At 48.0% G+C, this 13,740-nt stretch overlaps 1 protein-coding gene and 1 long non-coding RNA gene across 3 annotated transcripts in view; one reads left to right on the forward strand and one right to left on the reverse strand.

Annotated features, from left to right (window-relative positions):
• Positions 1-13,740, forward strand: part of GFRA4 (GDNF family receptor alpha 4) — a 65,090-nt gene that overhangs the window by 45,888 nt on the left and 5,462 nt on the right. Inside the window, exons 2-4 of one of the 2 annotated variants that reach the window (XM_068679531.1) lie at positions 6,766-7,053; positions 10,164-10,244; positions 13,007-13,352. In XM_068679531.1, the coding sequence (XP_068535632.1) occupies positions 6,766-7,053; positions 10,164-10,244; positions 13,007-13,352 (715 nt within the window). The remainder of the gene's footprint in view (positions 1-6,765; positions 7,054-10,163; positions 10,245-13,006; positions 13,353-13,740) is intronic. The other variant, XM_068679532.1, reaches the window with a different exon arrangement.
• On the reverse strand, positions 8,503-10,321 carry LOC137855414 (uncharacterized). The gene is made up of 3 exons (XR_011095712.1): positions 10,087-10,321; positions 9,718-9,750; positions 8,503-9,422 (listed from the first exon to the last, which is right to left on the reverse strand). It is a non-coding gene; the product is annotated as an uncharacterized lncRNA (long non-coding RNA).

The following is a 13,740-nucleotide window of genomic DNA, read 5'->3' on the forward strand; positions in this document are numbered from 1 at the left end:
ACCAAAGGTAGACCATCCTGGATCTAAATTTGCTTTGCTATGCCGTAGCAGAGAATCTTTGATTTTACCACATTTTAAAGCCAAATTTAGGTACAGCTTATGGTTTATGTGTACATAATTTAAGTACTTAGAGACCTCTGATCCCTGAGACCTCACGGGCTTTAATACAGTTGTTCTTACAGCTCCCTGCTCTTATCTTTAATGTATGGACAAGGACCTGATATCTCTGATGCTTGTTTATAGGCACATGTGTTAAGACCTATTGACCAAAAGCCTCACTAATTGACCTGTCTCCTTCAGATGCTGTAACTGGTTAACTTTGGGATAGGGGAAGCACTTCTATTACACCAGAAATTAGGAACTGAAGCTCCCTGAGCTATCACAGTCACGGTGTCCTCAGGTTTTGGCAAGCACTGAATGTGACACGATTCAAGATCACTGCCCTAACCTGTACCCTGTAGTACAATATGCTTTTCAGAGTATGCATTTCAGAATAAAGTGTACCCAATTTGAATTCTCATCGATGCTCAAAGCTTGTAAGCCTTTTTTTTTTCTTTTTTTTTTCCTTTCTTTTTTTTTTCTTTTTCTTTTTCTTTTTTTTTCTGGTGATATGGATGAATCTTATTCAGGGCAGGTACACAACTGTTTGCAAGCAGGTCATGCACGCAGCATGATGGTCTGATTTGCATCTTCATTTCATAAAACCGTTGTTTATAGCTGAGTCTGTGGTTAGTCTGGCTGAGTCAATTGAGCAGGATGGGGCTTTCCAGAGGCATCTTTGCAAAACAAAGGCTGAAGTCTTGTCAGAAAGGATGTGCTAGTGCAGGAGAATAATGATATCTAGGGAGACTTCACTACAAGTTATCATGAGAGTTTGCAGGAAGAATTTTTTTCTCCTTCAGGGTAATGGATGTGTGATGAAATTTCACCAGACTACAGACATTCAGAGGGGTTTTCTTCCAGCCTTAAAGTTTGCAGACCCAATCCCACAACCAATGTCCCATCTCACGAAAAATTTATTTATTTATTTATTTATTTATTTATTTATTTATTTATTTTCCCAGGCAGGTTCTAGCCATTGACTCGGTGGGGGAACAAATAGATTGCTTCACCTTCCCAAGCTTCAGCAAAGTCAGAGCGACGCTTGCCTCCTGGTAAATGGCTAAGAGAGCTACGGATGCGAAGGGCTGTCAAAGACAAATGGGGGATTACTGAGTTCATCTCAGCAGGTGTCTAAAACCCGCCTCACTGTGCCCTCTTTGAGTAATTCATGCGTTCATTTAACACGTGTGGCCATCGCTTTTCACTCTCACTTTGCAGCCTAAGTCAGTCCCCACAGGGCAGAGGACAGCCCACCAAAAACACGTGCTCATCCTCAGACTTGCACAGATCCATCATGCCACTGACAGGTGGAGTCACTTGCTTAATAAATCTCCTGCCACATCAGGGATCTTAACTAACAGGGTGCCTAAAGTTTCAGGCTGCTCTGAAGGTATCCAGGTGGCACGTGTTAGTCTACGACAAGCAGGAAGCCAGAATACAGGAACGTGGTTTCTTCTGGTTTTGATTCTGTGCAATGAGTAAATTACCTTGTACATGGAACAGCTATTAGAGAAGGAACCACTTAGTGAGTGTTGTTGTATTTATTTGTATTTCCCCAGTGCCTGTAAAGTCCTGCCTGAAGGCACTCTTCAGACAAGAGATTTGCTTATAACCTTAAAGTAACGGGAGGAAGGTCGGAGATGTAGGTGCAAAGAGTCAGGCAAGCAGATTTTTAATGCCTGCTGAAGATGTGCAGCATGTTACTGGCTCGAACTTTCTGGCATTGCTTTGACACCCTCCGACGTTACATTCCTGAAGTGTTCTCAGCAAATTCCCCCGCCCCAGCACTGACCAGGAAGAACTGCTAGCAAAAGATCAGTTTGCACTGAGGGATTTCATTCTGTGTGTGTAATGTTTGTAAACCCGTCCAGTTCCACAGAGGGTTGACAGCAATGAATGGTGACATCTTCCCTGCATGAGCTGCTCTGATCTAATTCAGCAAAACAGCATCCCAAAGGGGTTTGCTGGGCGCTACGAAATCTGTTTGACAGCTGTGCAAGGCGTGGGGGATCTCCTGGCAGGACTGCTCTCAGACGGGTCTGGAGGAAGGACCATCCGTATGGCAGAGGTGTTTAATGGGGGCAGCTCTTTGCATTCTTCTCTCTAAATCAGGCTCATGTCCAGCAACATGAGCCCTAGTAAGTCCATGCTGGAGCAGTGCAGACAGCCAATTCCTAGTGGTGTTGCCACTCTGGCGTGTCTCAAGCCCTTTTGAGTGTCCCAAACCCATTGCAAAAGGGACCCCTGGAAAGAGGGACCTGTGAGCCACAGCTTCTTGCCCTCCTGGAGACAATCTCAGGTATGCAGATGGTGGCATATCCAAAAAATATGTGTGGAGGGATTGCAGTCCACTGCAACTTCTGCAGCTATTTCGATGGGAAATGGGAAATGACATCTGGGCTGTGTACAGGGGTTTGCTCTTAGGTGATCCTGAGCGCTTGGCTGTAAAGGCAGGGTATGAAAGCAGAGTCTAAACAAGTTTTAAGAGTGACCACCAGCATTAGCCACCTGGACACATTCATTCATCACTATTGGTTTATGAATATTGGGGAAATTCTACGAATATTTCTTCCAGACTCCCTTCCCCATCCTTTCTCATTCTGGGAAAAGTGTGAGTAACAAATTATTTCTGACAGCCCTGGGTTGGTTATCAGGCTGTTACCTATTGTCAAGCACCAATATTTGTCCTGCAGATTTAATCTGACCCAGCCTGGTGCTTCCTAAAACCTAAATGGGCAATAAACCACTTCTGTTGCCTTGCTAGAGATTTTGGATGGTTGTCCTCCTCTAAGCAGCAAATATTGTAAAAGAAAAAAAAAAAAAAATAAAATCTGGAGTCAACAGATTGTCTCTCTAATAGTGACTGACTTCCTAGCACTGTGCATGGATTCACACCAAAGACACACAAAAAAAAGGGAGGTGTGCCAAAATCCCAGGTTGGACAGCACCATAAAACACGGTGTGGTGCCTCCTAAAACATCTGCACCCCCTGTCCTGCTGCAGGAGGGGTTGGAAAGTTAGCGTGGCAGGGTCTGGTGGCAGTGCTCTGTTACACAAAGCCTTTTGTGTGCCATTTCCAGGCTGGCACGCGGTGTCACCTTCACACTTCTGCACCCCAGGCCCTGCTGCATTTGCATGGTGAAGGAAATAATCTCCCTGAAGGAGAGTCTGATCTCCTCGTCCAACCAAGTGCACTTTGAGAGACCTGCTGCAGGAGAAGCAGGGCTCTGTTAAGGCGTTGGGAAGAGGCAGGTTTTTCTCTTCCTGCTGCACGTTAGGAGTGCCTTTATGTGAGTGTCACCGAGGTAAGCAAGAGCAGAAACAGATGTGGAGCAGCGCTGCAAACAGGATGTGAAAATAAACTCATTACCCCATCTGCCCACCGTAAACAGCGTGAAATTAGCGGCAAGCGAGGAATAAAAATTCAGACAAATGGGCTTTTAAAGAGAGCAGAGGGAGCTGGAAGTCGTGCTATTAGAAAAGCAGAGGCACAAAAAGCCCAAGCCATGCACAACCCGGCACATACACCCAGCCCCACCGACCAGGGGCAGATATGGAGAGAAATCCCATGGTGGAGAATCATTAAAGTGCTATTTCTGAAGGCAAAACCAGAAGGGCTGCTCTGCCTATGGGAGAGAAAACCTCATGTTGCTTTTGTCCCTGCCTGTTAGCAAGCGCTGTCTATTTTATGTCACCGAGATTTTTTTTTTACCTTTTTTTTTTTTTTTCTTTCCCTGAGAGGCGCTCTCTTAATGTTGCATAAAATTACTCTCTCAGGGGTAGTGCGAGGAGGAAAAACGCAGTGTTATGTTGTCTCAGTTGCAAAGACGTCGCTGACAATAAAAGCCCCTGAATGATTTGGTTTTTAAGTGACATGATTATGGAGCGGGTCATTCGTGATGCTCCAGTTAAAGTTGCTTCAAGCACCTCTGCTGGAAAGCCTGCACGGTGGTGTTTTATGCCCCAGGCTTGGGCTGTAAATATTCACCCCCCGGCCTTTGTTCTGCGAAGCAAGCCTCGGCTTGAGGATATATTTACTTAAAATTTTGCAGGAAATTTCTCAAATGGTCAATCCGCTTGATTTATTTAAAGTGGGATCCCAAAGTGTTTTACAGCTTTTACAGGCTGGCTGTGTTTATATCTGTCCTGGGGAGGATCGTCTGCCACTCATGTAGCGGAGAGGGGGAAGGAAGGTTATAATTCCTATTTTAAGTTACTTTTTTAGCAGCTGACATGACACTGACAAAGTCATCTCTTCTAGAATAAAACCTGCCATGCTTTATCGTAGGCCAGAGGAGATCCTTTGGAGTAAGTCAAGGCAAAATAAGTCAAGCGCTTTTCTTTTTTTTTCTCTTTTTCTTTTTTTTTTCCTATAGATTCTGCTCAGAAAGGTTGTGCATGGAAAATTCAGCAGTGCCTGAAAGCAGAGACTCTAGCTCCGGCTCGCTTTATAGATCTCAGAGAAATTGCAGACCAAATGATATTTCAAGGAAACTGGTTCCTTGTGTTCTGAGTTCTTCAAGATATGACAGCCCAAGGCAGAGTTTCCTATGTGTTGGAAATAATTTCTCTCTCCACATTTGGCAGATCCGAACAAGCCTTGAGTGCTAAACAAACCAGGTCTATGAATAAATCAGGGGAAGGGGAACTCAAATTTGAGGTGTTGTGAGATTTGTGATAACTGAGAGCTTGTCATTGGCCATGAGGCACCGCGAAATAGTCTGGAGTTTGACAAAAGTTTCTGCATTTGGGATGCCATTGGGCTGTTTCAGGAGAAACCTCCTGGTGGGTTCACCCAAAGTTTGTAATAAACGTAATTGAAATATCTGAATTCCAGCTGCTACCTTCCACTCTAATCAACAGAAACAGCAGCTTCTAAGGAAACACCCTGACACTGCCAGGAAGGGGAATGGGTGCATCGGGCTCAAGTCCTGCACGAGGAGGGCAGCAAAGGCAGGGAGGGTGCCGAAATTTGGGGCCTGGGAGGCAGCAGGCGGAAGGAGGGAAAAGAAATCCCATGGAGGAATCAATAGGAAATCAGAGGGAGATTTCTTAAAGCTCTCAGGGATGGAAACCTGGGGGCCACATTTCAGAGAGAGAATTTGTTGGTGTTGTCCGAGTTGGCTCTCACCAGGAGCAGACCCTGGAGAGGTTCAACATAAAAAGGGCTCCCTGTTTTATCCACCCCATGAAGCTGTAATGTATTCCCATCCAGATGAGCAATGTTGGGGGGTAAGGATTTCCTTTTGGGAACCATTTGAGAAATCCTCCTTCAAGGTCATAGCAGCACTTTCTGCTTTTATAGTGTAGCAGAATCCAAAGATCACATTTACAGGCATCAGGACTGAAACTCCCCTGCCATAAACCAGGTTCCAGTCTTCACCACTCCCCCAGGCCATGGTGCAGCCGTGCCTGACCCATGTCGACATGCTCCGGAGCACCACAATGACTGGAAGGGATGCAATTCTCCTTGTCTCCTGTGCTGTCCCCACCATGGGTGCCACCGTGCCCCGCTGAGCACAGCTGAGCCTCTGGCCCCATCCTTGCCAGGGTGCAGGGATGCTTACATGAGCCTTGGAGTGATCCTAAGCCAGGACCCATCCCCAGCAGTCAGTCTGGATGTGGCCAGCCAGCTGGAGAGTGGAAGAGCATTTAATAGCATGGAAATGGTCTGCTGCAGGCCGTGGGGACACAGCAGCACCGAGCCCTGCTGGGCACGTTTAATTTATTGGTGTGTGGTAGCACTGATGCCTTCCTCCTGTGCTTTTCTCTGTCCTCACAGCAGGGGGAACAGAGCAGCACTTTGTGTTTTCACAAGTAATTCTGAGGAGAATTCGCAGGAGCTTGGAAAAAGCCGAGATAAAACAGTGGGAGTCCTGGGGAGGTGGTGACAATGAACAAGGGACACGTGTGAGCTAAATCCATGTCAAAACACTCCGCATGGGGCAGCTCATAGCTTCAAGGAGGTGTGGGCAGGGTTAAATCATGTGCAAGGAGAGGTGAGTGGGGTCTCTGGGAGGACTGGGCTTCTGTTATCTTTGGAGGATGGAGATGAAATTGAAAAGTGAGGGAGCAAAGGGCTCAGAGAGGTTTTTGTGCTCCAAGCAGGAAAGGACAAGCATCGGGAACCAGATGCATGCATATTCCTGCTTCCATGCTGACCCCATCTGGGGTCCCTCTCTCAAATCAGGAAGACCCTGGGCCCAAGGATGAAGGTGACCTCTCCTTCTGGCTCCTCAACCAGAGGTGTGGGGGGCCACGTGCATCCCTCTGCTGCTGGTGGCCCAAAACTTTGGGAGAGAGGGCTGGGTTGGAGTGCTGAAGCTCAGGTTGAGCCAAGCCTCCCCAACATCCAGGTTCCCTTATCCCAGTCCTCTCCTTTCACTCCTCCCTGATGCTGCTGGGCAATGCTGAAGCACACTTGGCCAGGTAAAACATTTACCCTCGTATGGGGCAGCTCCTGAGTAGGGGTGGTGAGCTTGGGCATTGACACCCCCAGCCGACCTGCTGGGGAGCCACCTGCCTGCTTAAGGGCTACAGAAACACGATCAGTGCTTGTAGAGTGGGTAGTGAAGAGGGTGATTTCAATCTCTTTAAGTGAAGACGAACATCCCTAGGGTTGCTCCATCACCCTCACGCCCTCCCTCTCCCTTTTTCTTGCAGAAGGTATGGCGGAAGCTGTCAGCTCGAGCAGGGACTGCCTCCAAGCAGGCGAGTCCTGCACCAACGACCCCATCTGCAGCTCCAAATTCAGGACCCTCCGGCAATGCATCGCAGGCAACGGAGCCAACAAGCTGGGCCCCGACGCCAAAAACCAGTGCCGGAGCACGGTGACGGCCCTGCTCTCCAGCCAGCTCTACGGCTGCAAGTGCAAGCGGGGCATGAAGAAGGAGAAGCACTGCTTGAGCGTCTACTGGAGCATCCACCACACGCTGATGGAAGGTCAGTTGGGTGGGTGCTCTTTTCTCATGGTCTTCTTAAAAAGAAACTGCTGCTGGGGCTTTCTGTAGAGGTCCCCAGAACCCAAGTCAAGGGTTGGACCCAATGATCTTTTGAGGTCCTTTCCAATTTCCACAGAATTTCCTTAAATTCTGTGATTCTGTGAAGTCAATGCAAAAAAGGAAAAGGTCACCTATATCATATCCCGATCCCTCTCAAGAACTACTGACCCCCAGAGTAATGGCGTTTTGAGGAAAGCAATCCCAAAAACCTGAGACACCTCCTTCCTTTTTTATAAGTTGTCTTCTTTTCCACGATGTCCCCGGTATATCTTGAGATATTTGCTGGGGAAACGCATGGCATGTTTTGCATGTAAATAGAAGAACTCTAGCCAAGACCTGAAGCTCCAGATTTTATTGAAACACTATACAAAGTCTGGGCACTGAGGAAAAAAAAACAGTGTGAATTTAAAACAAATCACTCTCTTGGAGGATCTCAAGTGCACCGGTGTCTTTGGGTTAGTGAAGATTTGGGGCTGGTGACATCAAGTTGGAATTTAAAGTGTTCCCAGAGCCAGTATTTAGTAAGTTTGGATTTTGACGTTTTTTAAGAGTCATCATAAAATTGCACCTCTGTGGCCATAACTCTTCGTTGTCAGGCTGGTGGGTATTTTATGCGCCATGAAAATTAAAACGGGGAATAAAACAGAACCTTCCAACCATAGGCTGCAAAATAGATTAATAAAACACTGCTGGCTGAAAGCTGAAAGGGAAGGTACAGGGGTGATAACACAGGCCAAAAGGCCAAGCAAAACAAAGAGGATGGAGACCGTAAAGCACCGGCTTGCCAGAATGGGAACTGCTTGATCAAGTTCCCGGAAAGCTTTCAAGTAGCACAGCTTGCAGGGTGCAGAGCATGGTGCTTTGCACTGACTGGGGGAATAAGAGGCCCCAGCACCACCCAGGATCCAATCTTTCCCCTAATTACTTGCCAAGTGAAGTTGTTTGCATTGAAGCCTGGGGAAGAGGGAGCAATCCAGCCCCTCCATTCATCTTAACAGGTTGAGTCACAGCCCTTTCCCCGCTGACCCTCCTGGGCTGAAGTTTTGGACGCAGTCCATCTCCTGCCTCCTCCTCCCCCTGATTTTCTCATAAAGCAGCTCCTGTCTCCTGGCCATGCTAGCAGACACAGCTGGGTCCCTCTCCATCACTCCAGCAGCTCCCAGGTGGCCTGGCTTCCATCGCCTTTTTATGATGGGAGCTTTGCAGATCTCTTCTGGAGGGGGCACAGCTTCAGTGAGCGAGCATGGGCAGGGGATGGGGCAACCCCACCATCAGTCTAAGAAAGCTGTTTGGCTCCAACTCAGGGACATTGATTTTTTTATTATTATTATTTTACTTTTTTTTCCCAAAGGAGAGGAACTTGAGATGCTTGCCAAAGGGTGAATAGCATGAGGCAGAGCAGAGGGCTTGGTAATGAGTGGGCTGGAGACTTGTGGCTGTGCAGGACAGTGGTGCCAGGAGGATTCCCACTACCCTGGGACCACTGCTGGAAGAGAAGAGAGAGGATGGCAGGGAGCATAGGGACCAGGTGTGGGTCTAAAGATGCAGGGTAGGAGCTGGATGGGCTCCTGCCCACTGCCTTGGGACCTCTGTCCTGGGGAAGAACGTGGGAAGGGCGATATTGGAGACTGCCAAGAGTCTGCCCGACTTCTCCTCTGCTGTCATGGCCTGAGCCCTGCATTTGTGCAAGCACCAAGCTCACTTGCAATGCAGATTCACACTCCCAAACCTTTGATTTCCTTGCCTTAATTTCCCGGGGGAAATATACCTCATAATAGTCACATGTTTCCGAGTCCTTACACATGTTTAATTGACTGAGAAAAGAAGCCAGTCCACGTGCTCCGTGCGGGGCTCTGTCTTTCAGTCATACATACCCAGGAGGCTGTAAAAAGCTTCCTAGAAGCCCTCTTATAAAATCAATTGTGGAAGTGTGTGCTCAGGGAATTTACAAAGCGTACTATTTACTCAGCTTCTCTTGAGTGCGCCTGTGTTTAGCCACCTTCCCATTTGGAGACACAATAACATGATGACAACCCGATAACAATTCTCTGATAAGGTGCTATATCATCAGGACATAAAACTGCTATGCTGGAACATACAAATGGGCCCCTCTCCAGTCAGTAACGATGCAAGATATTTCAATGAAGGTGTAAAGCTGCCTTGTAATGCACCTGTGGTAATTGCACAGGGCTGTGTACCCTGGGAGCCATTTCTTCCTGACCGCAGCTGGTGATCAGCATATGCCCGGAGCAAGAGGTTTGATAGTCCTTTTATCCCAGCCAGTACATCTGCTGCTGCTGTCCGTATCCATCTAAATGTCTAATAAAAGGAAAAAAAAAAAAAAAAAAGATACTGAGCTGTTTGCTTCAATAATATTCTGTAGTATCTATCAGGGTGACGGGGCATTACAGACCATTGAGCAGATAAAAGGGAAGCACCGATTGAATAAAATTAGCTTCCCAGCAACTTAAAAATGGAGAGAGGAAGTTTCTGTGGGAGCTGTGGGTCATTAGCTCAGTGCCAAGTAAGAAAGGGCTGTTTGGGAGACGGGGAGAGGTGTTAGTAAGTACGTAGGTGTGTGTTTTGCCAGATGCAGCCCCATGCATAGCCCTACCTGTGTCCTAGAAATAGGTAAGGACTTCTGACCCTGGGAGAACCATAAAAAAAAAAGTAAGATTTTTTTTTTTTTTTTTTTTTAAAAAAGAATGGTTTTGGAAACCCTGTGTGTATAGGGAGATGGTGGTATGAACTCTGCCCATAAGCAAGAGCCTGTGCTACAGTCTGGTGTCCTCAGCAGCAATGCTGGAAGGGTGACCCAGGACTTGAGCTCTACAAGGTTGCAACTCAACAGTTCTCTGACGGGCTGATCCACCCCACAGTTGTGATATATTTTTAAAAGCCAGTTGCATCCTATTCTTCCTGTGACCTTGAGTATCCATTCACTTATGGCCTGGAGAGCACACAACTTCATCACCAAGCCAACCTACGCTGCAGCTGTTGAACCTTGTATGTCTCAGGGTCTTCTGCTGCCTTCTCACTGACTTCTCTTTCCCCCCTCAGGCATGAACGTACTGGAGAGTTCTCCTTACGAGCCCTTCATCAGGGGCTTTGATTATGTCCGACTGGCCTCCATCACAGCAGGTAGGTGGGTGGGAAGATGCCCCTAGATTGCTCCAAAGTAGGGGGAGCTGGCTGTGGGATCAGGTGCTAGGGATGAGGTCTTGATGAGATGAGACCTTGTGGTCTCTCGTGGTCTCTTTATAAAGCATTGCATGGCTATGGTCTGGAAACCATTCTTTCAAGGAGTTGCCCATGAGTCCTGTGCTAAATTGTTGGTAGAAGAACATGTCCTCAGAAGAAGCACTTGCAATTTTTATCCTTTGACTCTTTAATGCCCATACCGTGAAGGACTGGGGATGAAGCTCTTCATGGGCATGATAGGAAGGTCTCTTGCAATGAGCCATCATGAGTGGGCTGGCTCTCTGCAGCAGGTGGATGACCTGTGCGGTGCAGAAACCCTGGGAAACATTGGCTGGATGGATATCATTAGGTATTAGGTGTTTCCACATCAGTCACAGGGCCAGACTGTGTGCAGAAAGGTCAGCAGCCCAGCCTACTGGCTTGATCCCAATCCCAACTTTTAACCCCGTGCCCCGAGGGCAACCTCAGGACTCAGCCCCGTGTTCTGCTTTGTATCATGTAATCCCCTTAATAATGTCAGCAGAGCTGCCCCACACCTTTTAACCCCCTCGAGGGCACGAACCCTCAGCCCCTCAGTTAAAAGGTCAGTGCGGTAGCAATTAAGCCATCCATCACCAACATCACAGCTGCCAGCTCTGCTCCTGCACCACAGGCATGGGGAAGCTTTACAGGCAGTGATTTTTGTCACCGAACTACCCACCTGGGAGCAGGTTGTGCGCTCCACGTGTGTCTCTTTAGATGTGCCAGCACAGCAGCCGTGTTGCAGCTCTTCCTGACCACACACCTGATGCTGGGCTGGAGGACACAGCTGGAGCACAACCAGGAATCTCTGCATCTGATGGATGTCTGCAGTCCCCTCGACAGCATGGCACTTGTTAGGTGAAAATGTCCGGGACTGAATTAACCCATCAGCCCTTGACAATCTGACCAGCGAGGGAAGGGTGTTGCTCCCTGGCCTCACGTCTTTTTATTGACTCCACTCGGCTGATCCGAGCATGCAAAGTGAAGCATGCACAAAGCTGTTTGCTGGGTCGTGGCCTTTGTCATCAGAGTTTTTCCTTTATCTCTGGAGGTCCTACAGGGCTCTTTGGAGCGAGGCAAAGTCCAGGGATGGGGATTTTTATGCACGATTAACACATAGTCAGGTGTTTAAAGCAGTCTGAAACTGGTTGGGCAGCAAAGCCAATGGGCCTGGAGCAGCAGGGATATGTGCCAAAGGACTCAGCATCCATAAGGCACATAAAGGTTTTGGTTTTAATTTTTCTTTCCTATTTATACTCATCACAGTCTATAACACACCTTATGACCTGTTGCCCTATGCCTGTCCAGTGCACAGAATTATAGGGTTAGCATAGCCAAAGGATCCTTTTTCAGATATACCCCCAAAATTCCCAAGAACTTGTTGAAACTTAAGACATTCATTCGCATGACCCCACACCAGATCACAGTGACAGGTATTTTTAATCCAATCTTACAGAAACAATACGCATGGCCACCATTAGAAGTGTACAAACAGAATTATATCCCTCCTCTCTAATTGTAGTAGTGATTTGTAAAAGCACATCCTCCGTCGTTGCGTGGGAACAGGAGAAAAGCTACTGTGTTCCCTGTGATTCATTAGCTGAATGGGTAATGAAACCCTTCCAAGTAGCTGTTTCCTACACACTTGCTGACAGCTCCCCGGTGTAAACTGATGCTCTAGCGATCTTCATCTCAAGGCATTTTTAAAGAGCAGCACCTATGTGGTAGGAACACACTGAGCAAAAAAATTTCGCCCATCATAAAATACCTGCAAAACTTTAAATTCATCTCTTAGCACACCATAAACAGCGGAGACAAAAAAGAAGGGGAAAATAAACAGCTAAGAGAAGGAGCATCTGATAACGTTTGTGAAAACGGAGGAGTGCAGCCAGTTTTGAAGTGCTCAGAGCTACTGTCAATGCTTTTAAAACTTGTCGGTGGTGACTGGCTGGTCTTAACTCCTGGCCAAAGACAGGGCTTGACTCTGCACTAGAAATTTTTCATTTTGGGGATTTTTCCTCTGGAAAAAAAAAAAATCATCTTCTCTGCTGGGGAAAAAAAGTCCTCCTAGTGTGCTTCAGGTCATGGGCTTAATTCAGAGAGATGGAAAACGCTTTCAAATTCATTTTCTCTCTCGCACTTGGAGGACCCTCATCTTATCTCTCCTATCAGAAAGAGCCCAATGTCTTGACTGACTCTTAGCACTGCTGTGACATTTTCCCTGCTATCAAACAGAGCTCCATCCACCTTTCAAACAGCTTCAGAATCACTATTAGACAAATGTTTTTCCATCTTACCTTTTCCTCAAATTATTCCCATCCCATGAAGACAGGGTTGTAGCTCAGGACATGGACATGTTGGGCAGGAATGATCTGGAAAATGTTGTTTTGGGGCTGTGAGACCCAAACAGCTCTCATGTAGCTGGGCAGGCGCTGGGATGGGCTGCTGTCTCACCAGGCCTCAGAGTGGTCAATTTGTGGTGATAAAGTGCTATAAGATGCCGAAGGTAGAGAAAAGTTTTATTTTATGAAGTGTAGGAGTTTGGAGCAGGTTCTGGGGCGTGAGGTTTGTTGTGTGGCCATGGCACCTCTTCGGAAAGGTGGGAGCAAGGTCTCCACGGGGTGCTGCAGCTTGGGGGGAGACGAGCACTGAACTCCATCCCCATTTTCTGCTGCCCCCAGGCTCTGAGAACGAGGTGACCCAGGTGAACCGCTGCCTGGACGCCGCCAAAGCCTGCAACGTGGACGAGATGTGCCAGCGGCTGCGCACCGAGTACGTCTCCTTCTGCATCCGCCGCCTGGCCCGGGCCGACACCTGCAACCGCTCCAAGTGCCACAAGGCCCTGCGCAAGTTTTTTGACCGCGTGCCGCCCGAGTACACCCACGAGCTCCTCTTCTGCCCCTGCGATGACACGGCCTGCGCCGAGCGCCGGCGGCAGACCATCGTTCCTGCCTGCTCCTACGAGTCCAAGGAGAAACCCAACTGCCTGGCGCCCCTGGACTCCTGCCGGGAGAACTACGTCTGCAGGTAGGTTCGGGTGGGTGAGGTAGAGAACTGATGGGTCCAGATGAAGAGTCGTGGTGGACACATCCATCTCGCCACAGCTCATCCATGTAGGCCACTGCCTGAGTTATTCCTTCCCGTGGTCCATCTCCTGGTCTCATACCCTGAAATGGAAGGCGTTGAGAAACAGATTTCATAGCTTTGTGTTGGAGCCGTTTTTGACCTCTCCCATCAGTTTTGGATTCGGTCCCAAAGACAGACCCGCTATGGGAATAGCTCCAGGAAGGTGCAAGCAAAGCAGGGATGCAGAGTGGGGTCCATTCAGCCTCATGCAGGCACAGACCTGCCCTAATGTGCACCTCAGATATACCCCCCTTACATGATTTTCCTTCAGTTCCACTATATTTACCCC

Source organism: Anas acuta, chromosome 4, assembly GCF_963932015.1.
Source record: "Anas acuta chromosome 4, bAnaAcu1.1, whole genome shotgun sequence".
Lineage (NCBI taxonomy): Eukaryota > Metazoa > Chordata > Aves > Anseriformes > Anatidae > Anas > Anas acuta.